Consider the following 23,977-nt stretch of genomic DNA (forward strand, 5'->3'; position numbering starts at 1 on the left):
CGGCGATAAACCTAGTTCACAGTCTTCTCAGTCATATAGATATTGTACTTCTCTTTTAAGATCTCCCTCAAAGGATCGCAGATCTCAGAGCTAAGTGGGGCGACAACACCAGTCTGCTTGTAAAATCCGTCCAGGATGAGCGATGCGGCAAGGCCGCAAGGGGTACCAACGAGTTTGGCCATGGACGAGTATCCCTTAGGGTCGCCGTAGTCGACCAGAGTGGAGGTACGAGTCTCCGTTGAGCCGTCAGCCCACTCGATGCCGAACTTGTGCTGCAACATGACAAGGTCACGTTCACCCTCCTCGTACTGCATAAGCTCCTCCAAAGTAGCGCAAAAAGTGTCTAACGCGTTGCCTCTTGGTTTGATAGGGGTCTCGCTGAAAAGACCCAACCAGCGGAAACCGTTGATGATTCTAGACCGCTCCTCTTCATTAGGGAACGATGCCTTCGCATCGATCGCAGCCAAAAGATCAGCCTCATTGCTGGATTTGGCGCCAATGAGCTTGGCGAAGGCTTCCTTCCAGGGAATGGCTTCCTTCAAATATTCAACCGGAGTTTCATCCAAGAATCCGAGGTCGACAAGTACAAGGACGAACTCGGTGAAACCCTGGTATCGGAGGGTCCCACGAATAACGGTCTGAGCCTCAGGAATGTTGTAGAGCTCCTTATAGATCGTCGAATCTCGGTTACCATAAGCAAGGAAAGCATAGCCGGGATAGATGAAGTAAGGCTTAGCGGACTTCATGAGGTCTTTTCCAGGAATTTCTACGACCTAATCCATACGTTAATGACATATCTAAGGAAATTGAATCACAATTTATACCTTGCCATCCTGCCAGAAGCGAGCATTGTTGCGGAGGGCGAGAAGGACTCCACGGGAAGACCAAGAGAATTTGTATCCCAGTGGGTTGTCCGAGGCCTCGGGGGCAGGGAGACCACCGCAGTATGACAGGAAGCTGACAATTTTTCCGCCCTTAGCGTGAACCTCCTCGATGGCCTTCACAGCGTAGAGATGGTCAATACCAGGGTCCAAGCCAATCTCGTTGAAGACAAGGATTCCTGCCTTCTTGGCACTGCCACAGTCTTCAGCATGTAGTTCTGATAGAGAATAATAAAACAACATACTCTGCCTCCAAAGCCTTTATAGCAGGGGAAACGTAGCTAGTCGTCAAGACATTCTTCTTGCCCTTGATAGCAGACTTGACCACGAGAGCATGGTAAATGTAAGGAATCAAGCTATGGCATTGTAAGCAAAATGTCGCGAATAGATATCGTAAGTCTCACGCACCTAATAGCAAGATCATGCTCAGAGACGACAGCGTCAAGAGCAGCCTCATCGGTGACGTCAAGAGAAATTGCCTTGGTGTTTGGGGCATCACCAGCCAACTCCTTGGCCTTGTCAAGAGTACGGCATGCTATACCAATAGTTAGGCCCAGAATACAGCTACTAACTTGCAAAGAGAGTAATTTATCTTCCACTGAGACTCCACAGCAAGCCAATTGCGTATACATACCCACAGTGACTTCGGTGTTGGGTCTTGCCGCCAGAATATCGACAGTAGGCTTTGCGACGAAACCAGAGCCTAGAAGAAGTACTTTTCTGTTTACAAACGACCAATTAGCAACCCAGTAGACATCACATAGCTAATTAACGATACCAATGCAGAGAAACTTACTGCGTCATTTTAATAAGCGATTGTGTGAACCGGAAAAATATAGGACCGTTGGAGAAGTTTTCGTGTTTGTTAGTCAACCCTAAGCCACATCCTGAACCCAAGCAAGATGTCTAAAACCCAGGCAGTCAACTTTATCCAACACAGACTAAGTCGGCCGAACCGATATGGAACTACTCTTTGGAGAATTACATTATATTTGTGATCATTTCCAAAAGTCCGTTGCGACATTCGCCTAGAGTGCTTCTATCTCCGAATATCGATTGGAGAAAATATATACATCAATATCTCAACATGTTCACTAAAGACTGCATTCTACACGTTGCTACTGAATAAGAATATATAAACCATGGATAGAAAATAACATTAATTAATTATTCAAAAAGAAAGAAGTTCAATTTTGGAGTCAAACGCCTCTAGAATACCACACTCCGATAAATGGCGACATACCAAACTTATTTTGAGAAGAATTTTCAATTGTGTATGCGAGGAATGGCTCGGGAATCTCCCGAGTGTCCATTAAATAAACAACCTCTAACGAAACCACCGCTATTATACAAGATTAACCAACTCTAACACTCCCGACCCCAGATCTAAAACTTAAGTAGCACTCTCCTGCGCTGTGAACTTCAACTTGCAGTTATCCTGAGGGAATATGGTAGCGAACACCTTAATCTCCTCCGAGTCGGGAGTTACCTCATGAGTCCAGTCCATTAACAGCGCAGCCTTACCAAGCATGCAAATGAAATTCATAACCGCATATGTCTGTCCCAAGCACACATGAGGTCCAGTGCCAAAGACAAGCCAGTTCTTGGAAGCCTTGTTGGCCAAACTACTGTCACCAACCCATCGATCAGGGTTGAATGTCTCGGGCTCAGGATAGACCTCAGGATCGTGGAGAGCAGGGTACAGGGTAGGAATAACCATAGATCCCTTGGGAACTGTATAGTCAGGAGAGATGGGATAATCCTTTTTAACCAAGTAGGGAACCATAATGACAGGAGGTCTGTATCGGAGTGCCTCTTTGACAACCATGTGAGTGTAGGTCATCTTATCAACCATATCGACATTGAGTCTCTTGTTGACATCGTAGTCACGGACGCGCAACTGCTCTTCACGAACCTTGGCGAATACATCTGGCCGGTCAGCAAGGATCTGGAAAAGCCAGGTAGTTGCACTGGAGCTAGCATCTTGGGAGGCGAACAAGAAAGTGAATATAGTCTCAGAAATCTCCTTGTCAGTGAAGACACGGATGCTGATACCAGACGTGCCATCGTCCTTTTTAACGTTGTCACGAGCCGCAAACATCTCCTTGATCCAGGCGTCCATGGTGCAAGTAACCTCACCGCCGGCCTCCATGGCCTTGCGAGACATGGCAGCACACTGCTGAAATATATCAAGGGTCATATCAGCAGCTTTCTTGCCGTACCAGGCCTTGGTGAATGGAAGGATGATAGGAAAGTTAACCAGCTCAAGAGCCTCAGTGATACGGTAGTAGTTATCTGCAATAACCTTGACCTGTTCCTCGCTGATATAATGACCACAGAAAGTACGGCATGAGACAGCGCAGTTGATTTCACGGAAAATGTGCATGAAAGGAACATGGCCATGCTTCGACATCTCGAGAAATATCTTAAAATAGTTGTCGTAAATATCTTCCTGACCGGGTAGGTAAACTGACAACGCCTTGCGAGTGAAGAGACCATTAAGACCCCTGCGGTAATCAACGTGGGCCTTTCCATCCAAGAAAACCCAGTTCGTAGGCCTGAGAAGCTTGATAGCAACATCAACGACGCAGGGCTTCACATAGGCAGGAGAGTTTAGAATCTTACGAGCAAGATCACGTGTCGACGCGATGACAACAAACCTGCACAAAGGAATATGTAGTCAGCATTTGGTCCAAATACAAAGACACACATAATCTTAATTGCACGAAGAAGACATACTTATGAAACACGGAAACGCAGCTCAAAGGACCGCTGGCCCACTTAGCCTTGTAGCCCTCGAACTTGGGATTCACGGACTCCAAGAAAGGACCAATAATGGGATAAACCTTGAACCGGGGGCCGGCAATGCTGCCCTTCTTCGTGACATAGGAAACTATCCTCAATGTTAACAATACCAATTCCCGACAAATAAAACCAGATAACTTCGAGCAGTAGAAGAATAAGGGCGCGTACTTTGGTCGTAGATTGTAATGAACACGAGGAGACCAGCAAGGATTTTCCAGAGAGAAACGCCGGTAAGAATGCTGGTGTAAATGGAGCCCAGATTAGACGATAAAACCGCCTTGTCGAAGAAGACAGACTCTGTAGTGGCGTTTTCGAGGGCCATTGTGGTTGACGACGAAAATGAGGTACAGAAGCAGCGAGGACTCTTGGTGACGGCGAGGAGCAACAGTTCGGAAAATGCACAATTTTATTTGCGCGGAAGAACAGTGATCGTTCGATCAGAGATGCGCCGGCCGGGTAAGCATAACTTGCTCCCGGTGTCCGACAAGGCTGTCACAACTCTCGTGTTCGGGTCTTTAAGTTTTGGGCTAGCCCGGATCGCACCCGAACCTTAATCTAAACATTGGCGAATAGCGCACCGGAGCGATGAGGCTGCTCGTACTCGGATGCTTTCGGACGCCCTATGTGAGCCCAGCTGGGATCAGTGAAATCAAAGGGACTCCCGAATTCGGCAAGATGACTCTGAGTAGAAACGCATTTGGTAAACAAGAATTCAGAGCAGAGGTTTACAAGCGATATGAAGGAGGCATATAACTGGAGAGTGCATGTCGAAATCTGAAAAGACAGAAGACAAGGTTCAAGGTTCGCACTTTGCGAATACCGCATTCGGATCGACGAGTCCCGAGAATGTATAAGTTTTTGCTCTGTGTCTCCTTTCAACATGCACAGACATCCCAAATAACAGCGCTCCCACAAAAAGCTCCGTGATCATAACCTAGAAGCTTTCCAAGCCCATGCATGGACTAGCTCGTGCAACCTCCGTTATTCCCCAATGCGATCATGCGTGTACGCCATCGGGGCACGGCGACTCATCACTTAATCTGAGATGGCGTCGAATTTATATAAAAATTAAAGACTGTGAAGGGCTTTATTTTGCGCATATAGCCTTCGGTTACGGTGCAGACACCGCCCGTATCGTACTTATCTCGGCCAAACCGCTAACCCATGGTGACCTCGGCACGACTAATTTGGGGGGGGGGGGGGGCGGGCGGTCATCCACAAACCCTAAGGAGGCTGCAAACAACCTGCACAGAGCGCGTCACGAATCGCGAGGACCATGCTGTACCACGAAACACACCGGGTATCAATATCCTACATGTTGCAATTAATCAATTATTACAACTTAATCGTCAATATAAAGTACAAATCGAAGAAAAATGCACAAGAAGAAAAATACGCAATACCATAACTAAATCATACAAACCACAATGTCATAAATACACCAGCAAATTAAATCTTATACACCATGTCTCCTGACACCATAATCTGGTTCTTTTCCTGCATACGATTTAGAGCTGCCATTAACTCCTGCTCTGAGAACAAGTCCTCCTGCTGCATTCTCTTGTTAACCTCCATGATGAGTGTCTCCAACCGCACGTAGTCATCCGCAAATATCGGTGTGTTCAACAGTTGACCGAGAATTCGGCTGAATTGCTGTAATCTCGAAGGAGAAATACCTGTACCTGGCTGCTGTCCCGCCATGCTACCACTTCCCTCGCCTGTATCCGCAACTCCCATCGCCTCAACCGCTTCAGCCAATACCTGGAAACTATCTCTAGTCTGTGGATCTTCATCGTATAGTGAGTCCCCATCCAGCTCATCAATCGTGCTCGAGTGACTAATTGATCTTGCCTTCGTACGAGCCGCTCTCATTGCTTGTTGACGAGGAGTCAATTGACTAGCCGACGACGGCGTACGTGAATTTGAAGACAGATCTTCTGCATCTTCATCATAGGCGTCGTCATCGGATTCGCTCTCACTGCTGTCGTAGTTATCTTCCAGCCGGCGTCTCTTCTTGCGCTCCGGTCTGACAACCTCCTTGAACAATGCGAACCGCAATATGTGCTCGGCAACCTTGGCATCCTTGGTCTCAACGCGCATTGAAAGCCGAGATTTGGCATGCGCCGTCGCAAGACGAATGAGAGTCTCAAGAGTACGCGCCGTAATCGGCGACGTTTTGCGCTGATTTGCACTCAGCTCGTCGTTTCGAAGTCCCGCATATGTAGCGACAATATAATCCGCTGCATGTTTCGAGAGAACAGGCTTGATACGGGTCTTCGCATAGTGAACATACTTCTTAATAAAAGGAATACTCAGAACCTCAATCTTCTTGGTACCGTTAATCTTCGTCTTCGTAGTAACACCTGCATGCAACAACGAGTCATATTTCTCGTACACCTTGTGCTCATCCGCGTCATCTCCAACACCACCAGCGACCTCAATATCCTCATCGTCCTCAACGTCATCATGCGCATGCCGTGAACTTGATCCATCGCCAACCTGTAGACTCTGACCGGCATCCTCTCGCACTGGGACACCTTCCTCCATGCCAGGCTTGATATATCGATGCATACGTAAAACATGCTCCGAAATCGCTCGATCTCGAGAGTCGTTGATCTCATCTGTAACAACAAACAACAAGTCGAAACGAGACAAAAGTGAATCAGGCAGAGCAATATTTCGGTGGGGGTCTTTGTGAGTGTCATACTGTCCAAACACTGGGTTCGCGGCCGCAATGACGGAGCATCGCGCATTAAGCGAAGTGTGAATACCGGCTTTGGCGATGGTAACAGTCTGTTGCTCCATAACTTCGTGAATAGCGACACGATCGACGTCGCTCATCTTATCGAATTCATCGATACAAACAACACCACGGTCAGCAAGAACCATAGCACCGGCCTCTAATCTCCGTTCACCTGTTTCTCGGTCAGATGTAACCGCGGCTGTAAGACCGACACCGGACGATCCGCGACCAGTAGTAGTGATAGCGAGAGGGGCAGTGTTCAGAACGAAGCGTAGGAGCTGAGACTTCGCAGTGGAAGGATCACCGACCATCAATATGTTGATATCACCACGAATGTGAGTGCCATTATCCAAGTTCTTCTCCATACCGCCTAGTAGCATGAGTAGGATCGCCTTTTTGATGTAATCATGACCATATATCGAAGGAGCAAGTGACTGCGATAGAAGCTCGAAAACGTTGCGCTTCTTTGCAACACGGTTGATATTGCGGATGTCAATGTCGGAGATACGAGCACGAGCGACTCCCCCGTTAGATTTGGATGACAGCAAAACGATATTGTTGGCAAGAATGACTGTTCGGAATTGCGCGGAGCCAGTGTCCTTCGAGGCAGACCTGCTACCCATGGACTTATACATGCCGACCAATTGAACTCTGTCGCCAGGCTTCACTGAATCAACAAGGTCGTCATCAAGAATAACATCAATGCTTCGTGGTAGCTGTCCGGCAGGAGCACGCTCAGGCATTTCTTGGATGGACATAGTTTGGTGGTCACGATAGGTAGAATAACCATATTCTGTTATAAGAGGACGACCTTCGGGGTCTTCGGTGGGATAGACTGAGCCAATAATTGGCATCGTGCTAGCCATAGCCTGGTCACGGTATTCACGAGCGTGAAAAACCTTGGTTTCCTCGCAATAATGCACAGATCGGACAATTTTAGGACGAACAAGCGAGCATCGAGTGACAATACCTTCAAGGCTGACCAGCTTTCCAACATGGCGTGCTGAAATTGTTCGTGGGTTCACCGCATGGTCACCGAAACTGCCTCGAAAGGCGACGTAAAAGGCATCAGACTCATTAGTGCTATGGCGTGACTTGTCCTGAACGGCCATCACGACCTCCTTCAATCCACGGTCTACTGCAGGGAGATAATCCGAAGGCTCGTTCAAAATTCTAGTAAATCTTAGCGATCCGTCATTTTTCCATAAGCATCACCACAAGACGTACCCATTCCAAAACTCACGATCAAAGTCCCGCATTTCATCAATACTGACGATTAGACGACGCTCATTGCGCGCTAGCATCAGACGAATATGGTCTCTGTAATTTGTAGCAATATTCTCATCGTCGAGAAAATCCATGAATTTCCGGACGCGATCATTTTGTACGGCGTCATTTAGAAGTGCGAAGTCCTCCTCCTGAGTAGCCATTGGAGCACGACTTCAATAAAACTGGATACTGATGTAGAAATATCAAATGCAGGCCGAACAAAACTCCCAGCAAATAGATGCAAAAGGATGCTAGGGCAATCGACTGGTGATAATTGGGGCGATTGGCGATGAGATGAGCGTCTCTGGGAAGAAGGCTGCGAGATGGAATGGCATACATCGGTGGCCAGGGATGAGAATTAGCCGAACGCGACGCGTAAAAACGCGTAAAACTAATAACGGACGGTAACGCGCTCCTTAGTCTAATTCATTTGCGGCTTAGCGTTCAACCTTAACCATCATGCGGGACTAACTAAGCAGCAGTATTCCAGGCCATACATCGCAGTGACTGGTCACAAAGGGAACAGAGGATGCAACAAACGAAACAGAGGATACAACAACTTTGGAGTTGTTTGTCATGTATGCTGATATCGTCTTGAAAAGAGTCAGAGATATTACGCTAACTTCATAAAAATGTTGTCGGCAGCTGACATTAATATGAGGGTTTGGTACAGTATGCGTTAATTGGACTTCGAGCAATAACTTACTCGCTCTATCTTGTGGCAATGTGTCACTATACCTGGCAACTCTATTCACCTTAACAGATTCCATGGATATTTTTATAGCCGCCAAGTAGCTTATAGGTATATTTTTTAAAATGGTGCGGAAAAAGGAAGATGTCTCACCAGATGCGTGGAATATCGAGCAGGAGACTGCTCTTTTCAAAGCAATATGCCGGTACAAGCCAGTCGGTAGGTAACTCTGTAATGTTTGATCTATCCTGAACCCCGAGAAACAAAAGTAGGTGTACTAATTCATTGTCAATAGGAGTAAATAAGCATTTTCTGATAATGTGTATATGTCAAATGGTCAATAATGCAAATATTCAAGGGCCGTATCTGACCATGAAGTGTATTTGGGACAAATTAGCGACATTGTATAATCTTGAAGGATTAGATGAGCTTGTCAGTAACTTGCGTATATGGTGTTGGTATATGGCTTCTAATAATTTACAGGAAGATGGAACGGAGGAATCAGCTTCGCAGTCGCCAGAAGATGTCCCGTCGTCCCCACCAACAATGGTAACGAGACATCAGAAAGCAGAGCTCGAAGCAGTGTTGAAAGAAGGGAGAGAAGAAGACACTATCAGCTCGGTCCTTCCTTCGGAGATGAGAGAGGAGTTTTGCTTGCCGTGGGAGGTGTACGGCGACTTGATGCTCGAACATGCCAGAGCGAATGATAGTCAGGCGACGAGCCCCGCTCAGTTGTCAACCACCGCCGGCGGGGCAGTTCCTCGGGGTACGAAACGGGGACGTGAAACGAGCGTCGAGGATGATCTGGATAGTGCTGAGATAGATTCAGAGCCAGAGGAGGAAGAGGAATCGGATCAAGAGTTGTCGGAAGAAGAAGTCGTGCCTCAGTCCAGAAAACGACGTGGTCGTGTTGTGGACAAGCCTTCCGGAAGCGCTCGTAGTCGGCGAGGACGAGGTAGAGCAGGGAGACGAGGGGGTATTGGCGGGCGAGCCACAAGGCAGCATGACGAAGAACCAGCGGCTGGAGAAGAGGACGAGGAAGAAGAGGACAATGACGAAGACAAGGAGAGCGAGGAGGAACAACAAGAGGAAGAATCCGAGGCAAGCGATAAGGATGAAGAGGAACAGCCCCGTCGGCCAGGTTTTACACGCGGTAGAAGAGGTCGACGTGGAAGAGGTGCCGCTGCTGCCAGTTCTCGTGGTGGCCCCCGTCGAAGCTCACGGCAAACCAAAAAGTAATTGGTTGTTGCGGGTTGAACGTATGATACATATCTGTATGTTATAGTAGTGTACGATAATTAGGAAGGGATCGAATGAGTTAGATCACTATGGTACCTACACGGTCCTGTGCCTAGAATTCAAAAATCACGACTTTTCCGTGAGTGTCCGCAGCTATATCATCAACTGCTTTTTACGAAATTGGAATAGTCCTCGATGAAAATCACGTATTTTCCTCACATAAAATGTACAAATCGCAATTCAACTAGGTTCATTAAATAAACACAAGCAAGCATATGCTACCAAATATAAATTGACTGTAGCAAACTTTTAAGCGGTTTTCCCGTTGATTCCAAGAAGCTCAACTTCGAACTGTCGCAAATATTAGAATACTTCATTCCTTCACGACCAAACAACAAAAACTCACAATCAAGGTAGCATTTGGAGGAATCAGGCCCGGGAAGCCTCGCGATCCATAAGCGTAGTCACTACAATTCGTTAGAAATCAGAATATGAGGCGGCCGAGAGTCCTGTCGGAACATACCCAGTGATGGTAAGTCTAGCCTTCTCACCAAGACTGAGCTGTGGAACACCCTCATCCCATCCACGAATGACGCGTCCAACACCGATCTTTGTATCAAATGGCTTGCCTACAGATGTTTAGTCATTGCCTCTATGGAGAAAAAAAAAGTGTGGACGCTTTCGACGAAGTCACAAATTCATCGTCGACATCTATGATGCGGCAACGATAAAACATACCTCTGTCTCTAGAACTGTCGAACTTCTTTCCATTCTCAAGAGTGCCGACGTAGTGCATGGAGACTGTGTCGCCGACCTTAGGGAAGTCTACTCCGTTGCCTGTACATAGCACAATTAGATTCCCAAAATCTGGTTTTGTACAGCAGATTACTAAAGCTTACCAGGAGCGATTGGAGTAATAGTAACACCCATTTTTGATGCAGTTGATGAGAATGATCGGATGATAGATCTAAACAGTTGATGTGATGACATCTGCCAATGACCTTCAAAATGCAAACAATTTTGAGCCTTACACGTAACGTTTCACACATCCTCTCGACGGGGTTAGGGTAAATTTGAAACAACGTGTTGCTAGTTAACCCCACAAATTAATCATATTTAATTGAAATACCGGTAAAATGACCGCTCCGGTCGAATATCACACTGCAGTACAAGAAAACCTAATCGCGGATGAAGTTCCACAAGTAGCAATCTTGACAGCTCATGGGTTTCGAACATTCTGCAGGCCTCTCATATTCCTCAATAATCTCAATGATCGTCGCTATCCGATGATAGATCAACGACATTTCAAAACCCTTGTCAGCAACTGTGTCATATACACACTCCAATCCCGAATGACATTGACTTTCCATGGCATATCCCCCGATAGCGCAAGCCGACAGTGGCCCATTACAAGTACCCATAAATACAGGATCAGCCGTATTTCCAAAGTGCCAGATGTACTTCTCGCTATCTGGATGTAACCATGTTGGAAGATGCAGTCGCGACGCAGCTAACTTCTCGCCTGGTGCTCCGAAGACGAGAGCCGGCAGACCATGCGTTTGAGCGATAAGACTGCTCAATGATGCACCTAAAGAATGACCTGTAAGCCAAATACTAGATGTTGGATATAATTTTGCAACGTCATGAAAAACCCTCAGGGATGCCTCATAGTATTTGTCTTTGGATCTAAGTTCTCTTGCAAGACATGTTTGGGAGCAGGTATATGTATTTTTTAAATAGCAGTCGCACACGGTGGTCCATTTATAGCTTACTCTACCACAGCAGCACGAGAATAACAGATTATCCTACATGATGTTAGTTCCAAGTTGCAACATAGATATGACTGAAAACCGTGACATTAATCTTATCGTTTTGGTAAGTATCAGTTCGATCCCCTTTCCTCGCAAGAATCGTAGTGGTGCCTTTCAGCGCGATGACGATGACTGACCCTGTCGTCTCCACAAACACCTGACCTCGGACACCGTCAAAATCCCAGCCAATTCCTAAAGACTGCGCCCAGTTAATCACTACGGTTGCGAAACAGAAAATTGCGGCTTATACTCTATTCCATGGTGCGTCAACGTCAACCCAGTCATCCGATGACTCATCTGCTGCGTATGCACTTGCTGCCATTCTTGCAAACGACAGTACGCTCTGCTTGTCGGCGACGTCCGGAATCCGTCGCAAGTGCCTATTTCCGGTGTAATTTCCTTCTGATACCTGTTCCACATCACCCAGATTACTGACATTAATAGAATTGACTGTGAAAGATGACAGCGTTGAAAACAATGGTAAAGAAAAATTGTGAACAAAGGATGACCGTCTAGCACCGTTGTCACTATGCAAAACATGAGTTGTCGTAAAGGGAGCGAATATCTCGTCTTTTAGGTAGAAAACAAGTCGCGAACGGGCTGTGCCATTAGTTTGCCTAATCTCTTTGATCTTACTTTGTGACAATAGACTCGACTCAGCCCCACGGAACCAAAGCACAATTGAAATGTAGCAGAGAAAATACGCCTGTTGCCAGAAAACGAACATTTCCGAAGATATAATCCAGATGATAGCAAAGATGGCTGTTGGCTCAATTTGTACACCTCCAGTTAGGCCGACAACCGTAAACAACCGACGTGCGGCGTTATTCAAACCGGGCGCGTTTCCGCGTTACTACGGACGAGCACAGCGGGAGAACAGCGGACAAAGGCGGAAAAGCCGGGTAAACCATTTTACAATCTTACGAGTTGAATTTTTTTTTGGATAATCGTAACTCATTCGAAGCAAATCAAGCAAACGACGCATTTTGGCAGTCATTGCTTACTATTTCCAGAGTCATTGGAAGATTAAGTTTATCTACGATTGTCGCGGTACGGGTGAGAGTAAGCTGCCCGCCTAGTCTCACCGTAAGGATTCCAACATACGCTCAGCATGCCGAAGAAACCCAGTTCCCCGCTGCGATCACTAGCGAGAGGGGTAAGTAGTTTTACTTTTACATTTGTGATAACTCCATAACTGTTTTACAAATAATGGTTAATTAATGAGTACAGCTTCTAAGAGCTTCGTGGCATAAGCAAAACCTATACAACATCTTCAAGAAGGAGGCATATCGACGAAGTGCCTCACTATATCAACAGAAATGGGAGTCTAAAAGAGAAACAAGAGCGTACCATGGCGAGCATATGACAGAAAATAATTGGCTGGGTATCTTCCAGAAGAATCTCGTCGGAGCCGAGATATTACACGACAAAGATGACAAGTCAGGTGAGCGAGAGCCACTACCAGTTGGATTACAATTATATGCTCCCATAGAACGGAGGCTGGACATGGCAATGTTTCGAGCAATGTTTGCCGGCAGTCCAAGGCAAGCACGAGAATTCATTTCATCTGGAAAAGTAAAGGTGAATGGATCGAAGGTCTGTATATACAGTGTGGTGTTTAACGTTCGTTGAGATGATCCTAACTCAGCGTGTAGGTGAAGCATGGTTTTTACCCACTTCGGCCTGGCGATGTATTTTCTGTAGAACCAGAGTGTGTCCTCACAGCAGTTGGACGAGAAAAGCCGTCCGATGGGTTATCGAAAGCTATAGACGCGAAGCAACTTGAAGCTTTTAAGAAGTTTCAGGAAAGTTGCCGAGAAGATCCGAGGAATATGTTTGAACAGAAATTTACGCCAATTAGTGTGGATGGACCATACGATCCCGATCAGTTGTATCGGAAAGTCCGAGCCATGACAGTTGAGAATTTGACGAATCAGATCCAAGGTCTCTCCTTGGATGGAGTTTCTGCAGAAGAGCTTTCAGCCCGGGGAAAAGAGGAAGTTGAACAGTATCGTAATGAGTTCCAAGTGAATGGGAATGTGGTGGCCGATGATCCAAGTATCAGTCAGCTGGCTACTCAGTTTTTCAGACTCGACAATAATGGCTCGAATCCCAGCCCAGAACCGGACGACTTACTGAAGAAAATTGTCCAACGACGAGTCGACATCCAGCAAGCGGAATTGGAGGAGCTTGTTAGACTATTCAGAGGCGCAGCGAGTGTCTACGACCCACGATGGTACTATGCTTATCTGGAGGAATACTGCGGTTCAGCATTACCATGGCAGGAAGGTGCGTATGGTCTGCAAGATCTTTCAAAGCCTTATTTCACTCCATGGACGCCGCGAACTTTCTTGGCGCCATTCGCCATCGTTCCATGGCATCTTGAGATTTCATACAAGACATGCCATGCCGTTTATCTCCGAGACCCCATTACCCGAAGAGGCCACTCAGAGGTCATTTCACCGTTGCCTCTATATATGCATGAGAATGCATACCTGTTCTATGTGCGAGACAGACAGTAATCCATGTATGTGGAGTTTTAGTAGGTATTGTAATACTTGATCATGCATGTTTTATATCAAGCATACTGCATGACCGAACTATATCAAATGTATATCAGATGTGCTGTACAGTACTTTGACATTGGTACATGCATTGCTCTTTTGACTTGTGTACATGAAACTTTCATCAAATGTGTGCGGATTGTAAACGATAACATTGGAACAAATAGACAAAATTGTGACACTCATTGTGACTATGCTGACACTAGGCTTAACCAATGTGCTCAACAACGGTACTGACCAGTTTTCCATTCGAAATCCGGTGTAGCAACTGCTCCGGCACCGGCTGCTCCTTAAAATCACCATCCTCAGCATCGTCAGGCACATTCACGTTCAAACCGGACGACTTCGAACTGTAAATTTCGACGTCCATGGATTCTTTACTCAAGTAAATCTGACCATTGTCACACTGGTCAACAGAAATAGTGGGCAGTTTTCCAGTTACTTGAAGTGCAAAGTTGACTGACTTGATAACATCGACAGCAGAAACCAAGCTCTCCACCAAGAGGCCCGTGGAGTTACATTCGTTCATGGTTACGGCGTTGAACTTTCCTTTAATCTTGACGGTAGAGTTCTTGCAACGGTGAATGAAAACCCCGTGGTTAATTTCTGCTTCGACAATAATCTCTGAATTATTTTCATAGTTTTCCTTAAGCCAAGAAAAGAAGGGTCAGCACAAGATCAGGGTGGCTTCCGAGAAGTTGAAACATACCACAATCCATTTAGTACCCTCTAATTCTATCCTTGGAGGCTTCTTCTGCTTCAGACTCTGAGGTTTCGACGGCAATGCCGGAATGGTAGATCTCGCTGAGGGTACAGAATCTTGACCTCTGAGTGATGGGTTCTTATGCGTCATTTGACTCTTGTCCACCTTTTTCAAACCCGAAGTGATACCCTCTCCCTTGTTGATCTCAGCGAAGACGGCACCCAGTCCGCCACTAGTCGCTGACTCAGATGTAGCCTGGAAGACAGAAGCTGGAGGTGGGGGCGGAGGGGGAGGGGGAGGAGCGGCGGCGCCAAAAGGTGCGTGAATAGGCGCAGCAGACGGAGGAGGCGCGATACCGGGCGACTCCGCCAGGACTTTCTGAACTTCCTCACCCTTGACATTCCAGCTTGGGCCAGTTGTGTGATTTTTCTTCACGTACGCTTGAAGGGTTGTCAAGATGTTGAGGAAAGACTGGGCCCATTCAACATGCTTCCGATCACTGTTCAGACAATATTAATACCTACGCAGTTGAAACAGATCAACAGTCAGTAAACATACGTATCCTTGTACTCCTTCATAACACGGTTCGAGTAAAATTGGGCGGCATCCTTCATTTCCCCAATGAAAGGAACAGGAGTAAGCTCGACACCAACCCATCCTAAGCCAGGAACACCTTCGCTAATTGTGGACAAATGGTTAAAGAACTTGGACGTTCTGTTCTTTTCGCGCAAGTCCTGAACGAGTTCGACTTGAGTAGTAATGGGCTTGAATAGATCCAGGAACAAAGGGGACGATGGTGCTGGTTTCTTTGACTTTGAGACGATGCGCAAGAATTCACGTTCTGCGACGATTGAAGCAGCGAAATACTTGGCCTAGACAAGTTAATAAATAGTTGCTAGTGAGCCTGTCAAGTTATATTGTGGATCTGACCCACCTGTTCTTCAATCAGAGGATCAATTCCTTTGCTTAGCTCCACAAATGGGGACACATGATCGGCAATAAATTCATCGTACTCCTTTAATGAAGCTGGGAGCTCTTCGACGATTGGGGCGGGGGTCGGCTCCGAAGCAGGTACCGCTGCAGGGGCTGGCGCCGGAGTCGCGATGGTCGACGTTGACGTACTCGCCGGGGTGGGAGTAGCAGATCCGGGAATCGTAGTTTCGGACAAAGTCGTTGGAGTAGAAAGACCTCGGCTTTGTATGGCCTGTGTCTGGAAGATGGTAAGATCCTCGAGTCTCGAAGTTGCCGCCTCGAGCCTGCAAATGACGAAACGCGTTAGCACACGGGCCGAGCCACCAAGCGAAATTAATAAATAATCAGTACTTACCTCTTCATCAGAGTCACCATGTTATAACCAGGAATATTAACATCCGCCATGTTTACGATGCAATTGGATGCGAATCAGAAGTAAGTGGTTGATTGATTAATGCAATGAGGTGTCCGTCGATTATCAGTAACAGAGAGAAGCGCCAAAACTGTATGCACTTATGGTCTAAACGCACTACTTTGGCACTTCTACAATGACAACTCTGCTCTTTAACTCAGGGGTACTCGGCAGATTAACAAATACTTTTGCATGTAGTACTAGTATAGTTCGTAACTAATGAAGCTTAATGTCATCTGGAACTATTATAGACGAATTTGATCAAGATAATAACCATATGATATTGCACTCTCGAGATTTTTCAAAGACACTACAGCGAATACAAAACTACTTGTCAAATTAAAAACCGCTACTCAGCCCTTCACATATTACTCTAGCTGCTCTATTGCCACCTAGGTTCAAAACAGGTCTACTACTCCATAGAAATTGGCTCAACGTTCCAAATAGACTCAGCATACTCATCAATCGCCCGATCAGAAGAGAAGAAGCCCATATTCGCAACAGCGGTGATACTTCGACTGACCCAGGTGTCCTTGTTCTTGAAATCTTGGTCAACCAGCTTCTGCGCGTCGAGATAAGACTGGAAGTCGTCGGAGACGAGATAGTAGTCCGAGCCGGTAACAGAGGAGATTAGTGAGGCGTAGATGTTGGGGTCACCAAAGGTGCCGCTCTCGATGGCGTTGAATACTTTCTCAAGGTTTGGGTCAAGCGGAACATCGGAGAATCTGTGCTTGTGGCGAAGGTCCTCGACAGACTCTGCAAGGTGGCCGAAAAGGAAGATGTTGTTCTCGCCGACCTCGCGAGTAATCTCAATGTTAGCACCGTCAACAGTGCCGAGAATAAGACCACCATTCAAGACAAACTTCATGTTGCTAGTACCAGAAGCTTCAGTACCAGCTGTTGAAATATGCTGTGAAATATCAGAAGCGGGGACGATAATTTCTGCTTTGCTGACGTTGTAGTCCGCAATAAAGACGACTTTGAGGAGATCGCCAACGTCGGCATCGGCGTTGACAACTTCGCCCACCGCATTGATCAACTTGATGATAGTCTTGGCCATATAGTATCCAGGGGCACTCTTTCCACCAAAAATGCAGACACGAGGAGTTGCTTCCTTCTTCTCCTCCTTAGTCATAGCCTTGATGGACAGGTAACGGTGGATGACACCAAATATATTCATCTGTTGGCGCTTGTACTCGTGAATACGCTTGACCTGCACATCGAAGAGAGCATTCACGTTAACGTCGAAGCCATTGGACTGCTTAATATGAGCAGCCAAGCGGGCTTTGTTAAATTTCTTGATCGTAACCCATTCGTCTTGAAACTTGGGGTCGTGAGCAAGTGGCTCGATCTTCTTGAGCAAGTTGAGGTCTTTCAAGAAGTCGTACGATCCAACCTTAGAAGCAATCAAATCGGAGAGTTTCGGATTAGCCTGGTGAAGCCAGCGACGGGGAGTGATACCATTGGTGACGTTCATAAACTTGTCCGGGCCATAGATGGTGACGAAATCCTTGAAGATAGTTGTCTTGATGAGCTCGGAGTGAAGCTCAGCAACACCATTCACCTTGTGTGAACCTATTATAGCCAAGTATGCCATACGGACCTGCTGCGGCGTAGACTCTTCGATGATAGAGACACGAGCAAGGAGATCGCGCTCCTTGGGGAACATCTTCTCGACCTTCTGCAAGAAAAACAAGTTGATCTCATAAATGATCTCCATGTGACGTGGAAGCAAGTTCGTGAAAAGAGGAACAGGCCACTTCTCCAATGCCTCGGGAAGTACAGTGTGGTTGGTGTATCCGAAAGTATTTGTGACAATGTTCCATGCAGCATCCCACTCGACGCCTTCCATATCGATAAGAATGCGCTGAAGCTCAACCACGGCCAATGTAGGATGAGTGTCGTTAAGCTGGATGGCAACCTGATCAGGGAACTCCTTCCATGGGCGATGCGTTTTCTTGAATCGTCGAACTATATCGTTGAGGGAAGCGGCAACCCAGAAGTACTGCTGCTTCAAACGAAGCTCCTTGCCGCTGTAGAAATTGTCGTTCGGGTAAAGAACAGCGGAGATCGTTTCCGCCTTTTGAGACTCACGGACAGAGCTCTCATAGTCACCGGCGTTAAACTTCTCGAAGTCGAACTCACGGGTAGGCTTACTAGCCCACAGGCGCAAGTTGTTGGTGGTCTCAGTGCCGTAACCAGGAACAGGAACATCATACGCAACAGCCTGTACTTGCTCACCGCCTTCCCAGACATGGACAACCTTGCCGTCATCGTTCGTGTACTTGCGAGTGTAACCGTAGAACATAATGTCAATCTGAATCTCGTAACGAGGAATTTCCCAAGGATTAGAAAAAGTCAACCAATAATCAGGCGACTCGACCTGGTATCCGTCGACAATGCGCTGCTTGAAAATACCATACTGATAGCGGAGACCATATCCCCAGCCCGGATAATTTGTGGACGCGATACTATCAATGAAACACGCCGCAAGACGGCCGAGACCACCGTTCCCAAGGGCAGCATCGGGCTCCTGCTCAAGAAGGTCCTCAATCTTGAAACCTAGATCGGCAACACCAGACTTGGTGATATCCTTGATGCCAGCGTTGAGCATAGCATTGTCCATAGCACGGCCCATCAAGAACTCGAGTGAGAGGTAGTAGACACGCTTCCGGTCCTTGGTCGTGTGTTTCTGCTGAGTCTTGTTCCAAGCCACGATTAGTCGATCACGGATAGCCTGGGACGCCGCCTGGTAAGCAGCCAGGTCATCGCAGTTATAAATGCTTCGGGCAAGCGTGGTCTCGACATGGCGGATGAATTCTTGCTGCAACCATAGTCAGTACATATGCTCTAGGAATATCAAATTGTAACGAGCAGCCATATGGATCAATGAGTTAGATAAGAAACTCAATTCGACGTAGAATGCGGCTCGGACGGAAACTCAATTGCAACAGTGAACATGTGGAGGTCATGTGTAAAGAAACGTAAAGAATGTGGCTTATGGAAACGGGCACGGGGCATGGAAAAAAATGACCAATCGAGTGGACAGAGCGGCACGGCACGGGCAACTTGGTCACCACAAGCGGGGTGACGGCCTAACCCACCCCCTCCCCCCCCGGTCTGTGGCGGTGCGCCTGTCCATCAAGCCAGCATGCCAACAAATGACCGGCTCACTCAAGATTCAGTCTGTAGACAGAAAAGAAAATAGCTAATGTAAGAAAGTAAACGGAAAAATCGAATTAGATCGTTCTAGAATGCAATTGAATCCATATGGCAGCTCGCGAGCAAAAGAGCTACAATACCCACCTGAAACTCTTCTTTACCGCCAAACTCCTTGACACCAAACTTCTGCCACAGCTGGCGAGACTCACTAGGAATGGACGCCTCAATGTTCTTAATCTCCTTGGGACTGAAACCTGTAGGGGTGCGCTAAAGGGCGAAATCGGCGAGTTAGCGCAACAAGAATCACCGAATTAGTCGATATGCAGCAGCTACCGATATACCGATAGCGCAGCTGCTATTACTGAAGCGAACAAATACTCACTCTGTGCTTAGGTCGCGGGAGATCTGGAGATGTAGTGGAGACAGAGTAGGAAGACATGGCGAATGTGGTGTAGATCGATGTTACGCGGTCTTAGGAGGATGGATCGGAGGGGAAGGACAGTGTATGCTTTATTTATCTAATGGGTTTGCCGGCAGTGGCCGGCGATCCGCCTCACCTGCTCACTATAACTTGAGCACCGCCACAATCAGGTATGGCCACAAGTTGCCAGTGTGGAGTCTGAAAAAGGTTCGACGCACGATGACGCCAATTGCGGATCAGAAGACTCCGCCGCACGTTTGAAATGCTCCTCGGCCGCTCAGAATTCTCGGCTGCCACTCATCAGTACTATTGTTAGCGAGTACGGACAGGCACTACCCGACATATCGCGCATAACATTACCCTATCTGTCAGGCAGCCAATCCGCAATTGACAAGCTTTCCATGAACTCGGCAGCCATTGCCTCACTTGACATTCACTGACTAGAAGCCATCGAATATCTGTCACTGATCGGTGGTCCCTAGACCCATCGTCTCACCAAGAGGAACACGAGCGCCTTCTTCAAATATACGGATTTGCATCACATTAAATAGTAAAATGATATATACATGGCCTGCGCGCTAATAATGCCCCACCAAAACGCCTAAAAATGCACTTAAAACACACTGCCATTTCATTTTCTCCGTCTCTTGATCCGAATGCTCAGCAACTCTGCTACTTTTTCCGCGTCAATCTCACGGTTTGCATGGCTCCCTGGTTCTGCTATGCGTAGCGCTTCATTTCGCCGTTTGAAGCCAATCCAAAACCTATCGCCATTAACCTCCGCTCCGACCACTGCACATGCCGTTTCCACGTCTTCTCGTTGCACCGCTTGTTTCCTATGAAAGACTCGGCTGCGTGACGCACGCAGTCGTGTTTCTGCAACAGTCAGCGTTGTAGTGACCAGTCGTCTGGTAAATTGCCGAACCAAACCATGAAATAAACTGATAGTCGAAAACTGGAATGCATGCCGATGCAAGTATTCCGTCACGGAACTTGAGAGGTTCTCTTGTTGATAATAAAGCCTATTGATGATCATTAAATCTTACTACAGGCCAAACTAGAGACAGAAGATCCAACTCACCTTAACGATAATTCAAGCATCATTTCGATATTAAGCAACTGACATTCGCGAGAAAATTTTTCACCTATACGATCAAAGTATACATCATCTGGATTGGCCCCGTTCTCGCGCTCGATTAAATCAGCACAATAGTTATTCACTAAGCCTGATATTCGTTTTACTTCATCACCACTAACCCCACTCTCTTCACTGTTTATCTCCGTAGCCAGTTGCGATCGTTGGTCATCAACCACTGCATGGGACCGTAGCCAGGCTTTCGCCTCTTTATTTCTATCTCTACTCTCTCTGAAATTCTCCAGTCTTCGACTCTCACTTTCTTCAAACCGAATCCACTGCCGTGACATTTTCCTCGCCGCCGGAATTTTTTTCATAAGTCGTTTCCATCGCAATCTCATACCAGGAAGCCTTCTCCTCTGCTCTTTTGCTCTCACTCTGTGCATTCCTTTCTCTAAGACAGCGATATACTCGGCACATTCCACCGGAGTCTTCGTGCCAACACCACGGGATATCCCGACAGGATCATGCCGCGACCGTCGTCCGAGATATTCAAAAAAAAGTTCTTTCTCCTCCGGAGACCAATGCGTTCGTGATTCAATAATAGAAGACTTTAGAGGATATTTACCTGCCGACTCACGAAGCAATCTAGAGCTTCTCGTGTCGTAAGTCGTCAGGTGATTATGATCATGTTCTGTAATCATCCTCCGAAAACGCGACACCGGATTCATAAATTCCTCGATCTCATAATTAAGAAGAGCAAGGTAATTCACATTGTAATTCCATTCCGACGTAAGGTCAATAGACGCCACAGACGCTGCGTCGCAATCGTCCAGCTCGTTTGGGTCCTCTATATGTCGCACCACTCGTACTTTCTTCGCTCGTTGCCTGGTCTCTTTCTGGATCTCATTCTCATTAACAGTAGCATCCTGACTGTCTGGAATAACTTGAGTGGCCGGTAAGTCATTATTTGAACGTGAATACAAAGAGTCTAATAATGTGGATTTGTCTTCGTCCATAGCTATTTGCCCAGCCACGCCGCTCCCAGCAAACGCGTCCTCGAATTCACTTAGTTACTTCGTGTATAAAATTTTGAAATATACGTATAAGCACTCTACCATAATGCAGTCAACCGCTATTTGGCAGATGACGGTGTCTAGAAACTTTTCAACTTAAATAAATTGTGATGGGTGGACCGCAAGTGCTGGACGTGCTAGAATATGGCAGATAGCCCTAATCCCAAGTATCCCCTGCATAAACGCGGAAAGCTGGTGCCCTTAACGACGTCAACTCGAACACAATAGATAACTTGTTAATCAAGTGCAAACTAGCGTGAAATTTATTAATTCTAAATATTTAAATGCCTGTTCTTTTGAGTGACGTTGCTAGCATGATAATCCGTTATGCATCTTCGCAATCCCTATACACAGAATCCTCCAGACTTCCGTGCGTTAGCTGAGTCGTATGTCAAGCTCGCCAAATTGCAAGTTCGAGTCTTGTTAATGGGTTTCGTTTTATTACTGACACGGTCTACTGCAGTCTTCATGATGATGCAACGATCGACTTTACTGATGCGGAAGCCGTTTGGTACGCAATTGCTGTCTTTAACTAATTGAGACCTATTGTTTATTTGTTTTAGCGCTCTTACAGAGGCCCTACTGCACAAAGACTTTGATATTGATATCGAATTATTACCAGATAGGCTCTGTCCAAGGGTAGGCTTGGTCTTGACTCAAATTTGCATTTGGCAAATGGTATTTCAATCTAACATTGTTTCCTGAACAGGTTGCTAATCGATTAAACTACATACTGTGGATACAAGATCTGTTGGATTCGGACTCGTACGATTTCAAAAAGGTCAACCATTCGACACGTATTTGGGGGTTGGATGTGTATGTGATCTCTTCTACAGTCTGGGTACTTCTAGATGCTGGATAATGAAGAGAGCTTATACTAACCAAAAATATTGCCTTAGTGGCACAGGTACATCTTGCATATATCCTCTATTGGGATGCCGTCTTCGAAGGAATTGGAATTTCATAGCAACCGGTACATTCACTGGGACTCTACATTTCTGCAATTGCAATAACTAATCCAAGCCCAGACGTCGACGATCTAGCTGTCTCAACTGCTGCCAAGGTAGTCTCCAGGAACAAGCTGACGGACAGGATTTTTGTCTTCAAGACAGCGCCTGTAGACCCTTTGTTCGCGCGTCATCCTTGCGGTGAATCTCATACAAGCGAATATTTCCATTTCACAATGTGCAATCCTCCTTTCTATTCTTCATCAGCAGATTACAATGCTTCCCGGGCTCTGAAAGTTACACCTGCTCATAGTTTTACAGCTGCCGCGCCAGAGGAAATGATTACTCCCGGAGGCGAGGTAGCGTTCGTGAAGCGCATGATTGACGAGAGCATTGAAAGGTTCCGTAACGATGCGAATACCGGGAATACGTGGTACACGAGCATGCTTGGTAAGCTGGATAGTTTGAAAGTTGTGGTCAGCAATCTTCGGAGACACGGAATCTCCAACTATGCCGTCGCGGAGTTTATTCAAGGGCAGTTCACGAGGCGATGGGCAGTTGCGTGGAGGTTTGGTGGACGCAGATTGGTGCCGGAGATTACCAGGCCCGTTGAGCCAGTGCTTTCTGCAGCTGTTCGAGGACTGTTACCGCCTGCAACGGGTTGTATTTTAAGCTTGGGTTACGCCAAAGGAATTACAGATAATCATCTTCTGGACAAGGTTTTGTCAATTCTGAAAAATAATTTTGGAGAGTTTATCCATCTAGAAAAGCTATCGCAGCAAAACGGTGGTAAATATTATATCACGGGATATTCGAGGAACGGTAATGTGTGGTCACGGAAATTTCGAAGAAATAAGCAGCGAAAGATTGAAGATGTTGACCATGTTGAGCGAAATCGCATGCCTGAAACTATTGGCTTTGGATTTAGAATATTCGTAGATTGCTCTGTTAAGACGGAGATATGTCAGTTTATTATTCATTGGAGTTACGGGTCTGATCCGATTGTCTTTGAAAGCTTTTGCGGGATGCTGAAAGATAGAATTCAACCGCTTGTATCTTCGTGACAGAATAAAACATGCAATACGAGGACTCTCGTAGATGGCTTATTTGTAGATGCACAGATTAGTGTTCACACATGTTGCCAGTCACAGCAGAATGCGTTGGCTACGACGTTGTGACTTGATTCAGTGATAAATTGTGATCCAA

At 46.5% G+C, this 23,977-nt stretch overlaps 11 protein-coding genes across 11 annotated transcripts; 3 read left to right on the top strand and 8 right to left on the bottom strand.

Annotated features, from left to right (window-relative positions):
• Positions 1–11: 11 nt before the first annotated feature.
• Positions 12–1,905, bottom strand: V1508DRAFT_402332 (Saccharopine dehydrogenase; the record flags this gene model as incomplete). The annotated part of the gene is made up of 6 exons (XM_066938477.1): positions 12–773; positions 825–1,074; positions 1,127–1,237; positions 1,290–1,416; positions 1,516–1,645; positions 1,867–1,905. The coding sequence occupies 6 exons, from the start codon at positions 1,903–1,905 to the stop codon at positions 12–14; spliced, it is 1,419 nt and encodes a 472-aa protein (XP_066797984.1).
• Positions 1,853–4,138, bottom strand: V1508DRAFT_410787 (cytochrome P450). Its single transcript, XM_066939369.1, has 3 exons — positions 3,855–4,138; positions 3,621–3,774; positions 1,853–3,541 (listed from the first exon to the last, which is right to left on the bottom strand). The coding sequence occupies exons 1-3, from the start codon at positions 4,006–4,008 to the stop codon at positions 2,275–2,277; spliced, it is 1,575 nt and encodes a 524-aa protein (XP_066797985.1). The 5' UTR covers positions 4,009–4,138; the 3' UTR covers positions 1,853–2,274.
• Positions 4,139–5,114: 976 nt separating this feature from the next.
• Positions 5,115–8,059, bottom strand: V1508DRAFT_241625 (MCM2/3/5 family-domain-containing protein). Its single transcript, XM_066936360.1, has 2 exons — positions 7,657–8,059; positions 5,115–7,602 (listed from the first exon to the last, which is right to left on the bottom strand). Exons 1-2 carry the CDS (start codon positions 7,857–7,859, stop codon positions 5,136–5,138), a joined length of 2,670 nt encoding a protein of 889 aa, XP_066797986.1. The 5' UTR covers positions 7,860–8,059; the 3' UTR covers positions 5,115–5,135.
• A 146-nt stretch (positions 8,060–8,205) lies between these two features.
• On the top strand, positions 8,206–9,872 carry V1508DRAFT_365387 (chromatin modification-related protein EAF7-domain-containing protein). The gene is made up of 3 exons (XM_066937328.1): positions 8,206–8,608; positions 8,685–8,821; positions 8,873–9,872. The coding sequence occupies exons 1-3, from the start codon at positions 8,515–8,517 to the stop codon at positions 9,626–9,628; spliced, it is 987 nt and encodes a 328-aa protein (XP_066797987.1). The 5' UTR covers positions 8,206–8,514; the 3' UTR covers positions 9,629–9,872.
• Positions 9,710–10,648, bottom strand: V1508DRAFT_410794 (uncharacterized protein). Its single transcript, XM_066939370.1, has 5 exons — positions 10,528–10,648; positions 10,367–10,465; positions 10,152–10,257; positions 10,035–10,095; positions 9,710–9,979 (listed from the first exon to the last, which is right to left on the bottom strand). Exons 1-5 carry the CDS (start codon positions 10,616–10,618, stop codon positions 9,938–9,940), a joined length of 399 nt encoding a protein of 132 aa, XP_066797988.1. The 5' UTR covers positions 10,619–10,648; the 3' UTR covers positions 9,710–9,937.
• V1508DRAFT_453849 (Alpha/Beta hydrolase protein) lies at positions 10,649–11,877 on the bottom strand (the record flags this gene model as incomplete). Its single annotated transcript, XM_066942557.1, has 4 exons — positions 10,649–11,433; positions 11,486–11,638; positions 11,690–11,819; positions 11,849–11,877. 4 exons carry the CDS (start codon positions 11,875–11,877, stop codon positions 10,807–10,809), a joined length of 939 nt encoding a protein of 312 aa, XP_066797989.1. The 3' UTR covers positions 10,649–10,806.
• Positions 11,878–12,387: 510 nt separating this feature from the next.
• On the top strand, positions 12,388–14,183 carry V1508DRAFT_381195 (mitochondrial 37S ribosomal protein uS4m). The gene is made up of 3 exons (XM_066937693.1): positions 12,388–12,595; positions 12,670–13,035; positions 13,095–14,183. Exons 1-3 carry the CDS (start codon positions 12,551–12,553, stop codon positions 13,959–13,961), a joined length of 1,278 nt encoding a protein of 425 aa, XP_066797990.1. The 5' UTR covers positions 12,388–12,550; the 3' UTR covers positions 13,962–14,183.
• V1508DRAFT_437305 (adenylate cyclase associated N terminal-domain-containing protein) lies at positions 14,035–16,119 on the bottom strand. Its single transcript, XM_066942138.1, has 5 exons — positions 16,034–16,119; positions 15,641–15,962; positions 15,265–15,578; positions 14,713–15,205; positions 14,035–14,649 (listed from the first exon to the last, which is right to left on the bottom strand). The coding sequence occupies exons 1-5, from the start codon at positions 16,081–16,083 to the stop codon at positions 14,212–14,214; spliced, it is 1,617 nt and encodes a 538-aa protein (XP_066797991.1). The 5' UTR covers positions 16,084–16,119; the 3' UTR covers positions 14,035–14,211.
• A 175-nt stretch (positions 16,120–16,294) lies between these two features.
• V1508DRAFT_410803 (glycosyl transferase) lies at positions 16,295–19,762 on the bottom strand. Its single transcript, XM_066939371.1, has 3 exons — positions 19,635–19,762; positions 19,397–19,519; positions 16,295–18,914 (listed from the first exon to the last, which is right to left on the bottom strand). The coding sequence occupies exons 1-3, from the start codon at positions 19,689–19,691 to the stop codon at positions 16,503–16,505; spliced, it is 2,592 nt and encodes an 863-aa protein (XP_066797992.1). The 5' UTR covers positions 19,692–19,762; the 3' UTR covers positions 16,295–16,502.
• Positions 19,763–20,188: 426 nt separating this feature from the next.
• On the bottom strand, positions 20,189–21,941 carry V1508DRAFT_410806 (uncharacterized protein). Its single transcript, XM_066939372.1, has 2 exons — positions 20,755–21,941; positions 20,189–20,695 (listed from the first exon to the last, which is right to left on the bottom strand). Exons 1-2 carry the CDS (start codon positions 21,765–21,767, stop codon positions 20,305–20,307), a joined length of 1,404 nt encoding a protein of 467 aa, XP_066797993.1. The 5' UTR covers positions 21,768–21,941; the 3' UTR covers positions 20,189–20,304.
• Positions 21,942–22,058: 117 nt separating this feature from the next.
• On the top strand, positions 22,059–23,889 carry V1508DRAFT_459793 (uncharacterized protein). The gene is made up of 6 exons (XM_066942754.1): positions 22,059–22,231; positions 22,288–22,335; positions 22,388–22,463; positions 22,534–22,640; positions 22,724–22,797; positions 22,853–23,889. Exons 1-6 carry the CDS (start codon positions 22,152–22,154, stop codon positions 23,833–23,835), a joined length of 1,368 nt encoding a protein of 455 aa, XP_066797994.1. The 5' UTR covers positions 22,059–22,151; the 3' UTR covers positions 23,836–23,889.
• Positions 23,890–23,977: the final 88 nt, after the last annotated feature.

This window comes from Lipomyces doorenjongii (assembly GCF_038497915.1).
Source record: "Lipomyces doorenjongii strain NRRL Y-27504 unplaced genomic scaffold V1508scaffold_6, whole genome shotgun sequence".
Taxonomy (NCBI): domain Eukaryota; kingdom Fungi; phylum Ascomycota; class Lipomycetes; order Lipomycetales; family Lipomycetaceae; genus Lipomyces; species Lipomyces doorenjongii.

What these genes read in the sequence shown, in the direction of transcription:
- V1508DRAFT_410787 (XM_066939369.1), bottom strand. Translation starts at nt 4,008, where the DNA reads ATGGCCCTCGAAAACGCCACTACAGAGTCTGTCTTCTTCGACAAGGCG. An exon ending in CATTACAATCTACGACCAAA is followed by an intron (nt 3,775 to 3,854) that starts GTACGCGCCCTT and finishes CATTGAGGATAG; the next exon opens with TTTCCTATGTCACGAAGAAG. An exon ending in TGCGTTTCCGTGTTTCATAA is followed by an intron (nt 3,542 to 3,620) that starts GTATGTCTTCTT and finishes TCCTTTGTGCAG; the next exon opens with GTTTGTTGTCATCGCGTCGA.
- V1508DRAFT_241625 (XM_066936360.1), bottom strand. Translation starts at nt 7,859, where the DNA reads ATGGCTACTCAGGAGGAGGACTTCGCACTTCTAAATGACGCCGTACAA. An exon ending in GATCGTGAGTTTTGGAATGG is followed by an intron (nt 7,603 to 7,656) that starts GTACGTCTTGTG and finishes AAGATTTACTAG; the next exon opens with AATTTTGAACGAGCCTTCGG.
- V1508DRAFT_365387 (XM_066937328.1), top strand. Translation starts at nt 8,515, where the DNA reads ATGGTGCGGAAAAAGGAAGATGTCTCACCAGATGCGTGGAATATCGAG. An exon ending in ATGCCGGTACAAGCCAGTCG is followed by an intron (nt 8,609 to 8,684) that starts GTAGGTAACTCT and finishes CATTGTCAATAG; the next exon opens with GAGTAAATAAGCATTTTCTG. An exon ending in TTGAAGGATTAGATGAGCTT is followed by an intron (nt 8,822 to 8,872) that starts GTCAGTAACTTG and finishes AATAATTTACAG; the next exon opens with GAAGATGGAACGGAGGAATC.
- V1508DRAFT_410794 (XM_066939370.1), bottom strand. Translation starts at nt 10,618, where the DNA reads ATGTCATCACATCAACTGTTTAGATCTATCATCCGATCATTCTCATCA. An exon ending in CGACAGTTCTAGAGACAGAG is followed by an intron (nt 10,258 to 10,366) that starts GTATGTTTTATC and finishes AAACATCTGTAG; the next exon opens with GCAAGCCATTTGATACAAAG. An exon ending in GCTAGACTTACCATCACTGG is followed by an intron (nt 10,096 to 10,151) that starts GTATGTTCCGAC and finishes AACGAATTGTAG; the next exon opens with TGACTACGCTTATGGATCGC.
- V1508DRAFT_381195 (XM_066937693.1), top strand. Translation starts at nt 12,551, where the DNA reads ATGCCGAAGAAACCCAGTTCCCCGCTGCGATCACTAGCGAGAGGG. An exon ending in TGCGATCACTAGCGAGAGGG is followed by an intron (nt 12,596 to 12,669) that starts GTAAGTAGTTTT and finishes TAATGAGTACAG; the next exon opens with CTTCTAAGAGCTTCGTGGCA. An exon ending in TAAAGGTGAATGGATCGAAG is followed by an intron (nt 13,036 to 13,094) that starts GTCTGTATATAC and finishes CTCAGCGTGTAG; the next exon opens with GTGAAGCATGGTTTTTACCC.
- V1508DRAFT_437305 (XM_066942138.1), bottom strand. Translation starts at nt 16,083, where the DNA reads ATGGCGGATGTTAATATTCCTGGTTATAACATGGTGACTCTGATGAAG. An exon ending in ATGGTGACTCTGATGAAGAG is followed by an intron (nt 15,963 to 16,033) that starts GTAAGTACTGAT and finishes CGTCATTTGCAG; the next exon opens with GCTCGAGGCGGCAACTTCGA. An exon ending in ATCCTCTGATTGAAGAACAG is followed by an intron (nt 15,579 to 15,640) that starts GTGGGTCAGATC and finishes TAACTTGTCTAG; the next exon opens with GCCAAGTATTTCGCTGCTTC.
- V1508DRAFT_410803 (XM_066939371.1), bottom strand. Translation starts at nt 19,691, where the DNA reads ATGTCTTCCTACTCTGTCTCCACTACATCTCCAGATCTCCCGCGACCT. An exon ending in TCCCGCGACCTAAGCACAGA is followed by an intron (nt 19,520 to 19,634) that starts GTGAGTATTTGT and finishes TTCGCCCTTTAG; the next exon opens with CGCACCCCTACAGGTTTCAG. An exon ending in GCGGTAAAGAAGAGTTTCAG is followed by an intron (nt 18,915 to 19,396) that starts GTGGGTATTGTA and finishes CTATGGTTGCAG; the next exon opens with CAAGAATTCATCCGCCATGT.
- V1508DRAFT_410806 (XM_066939372.1), bottom strand. Translation starts at nt 21,767, where the DNA reads ATGGACGAAGACAAATCCACATTATTAGACTCTTTGTATTCACGTTCA. An exon ending in ATGCTTGAATTATCGTTAAG is followed by an intron (nt 20,696 to 20,754) that starts GTGAGTTGGATC and finishes GATCATCAATAG; the next exon opens with GCTTTATTATCAACAAGAGA.
- V1508DRAFT_459793 (XM_066942754.1), top strand. Translation starts at nt 22,152, where the DNA reads ATGCATCTTCGCAATCCCTATACACAGAATCCTCCAGACTTCCGTGCG. An exon ending in ACTGATGCGGAAGCCGTTTG is followed by an intron (nt 22,336 to 22,387) that starts GTACGCAATTGC and finishes TATTTGTTTTAG; the next exon opens with CGCTCTTACAGAGGCCCTAC. An exon ending in CAGATAGGCTCTGTCCAAGG is followed by an intron (nt 22,464 to 22,533) that starts GTAGGCTTGGTC and finishes TTTCCTGAACAG; the next exon opens with GTTGCTAATCGATTAAACTA.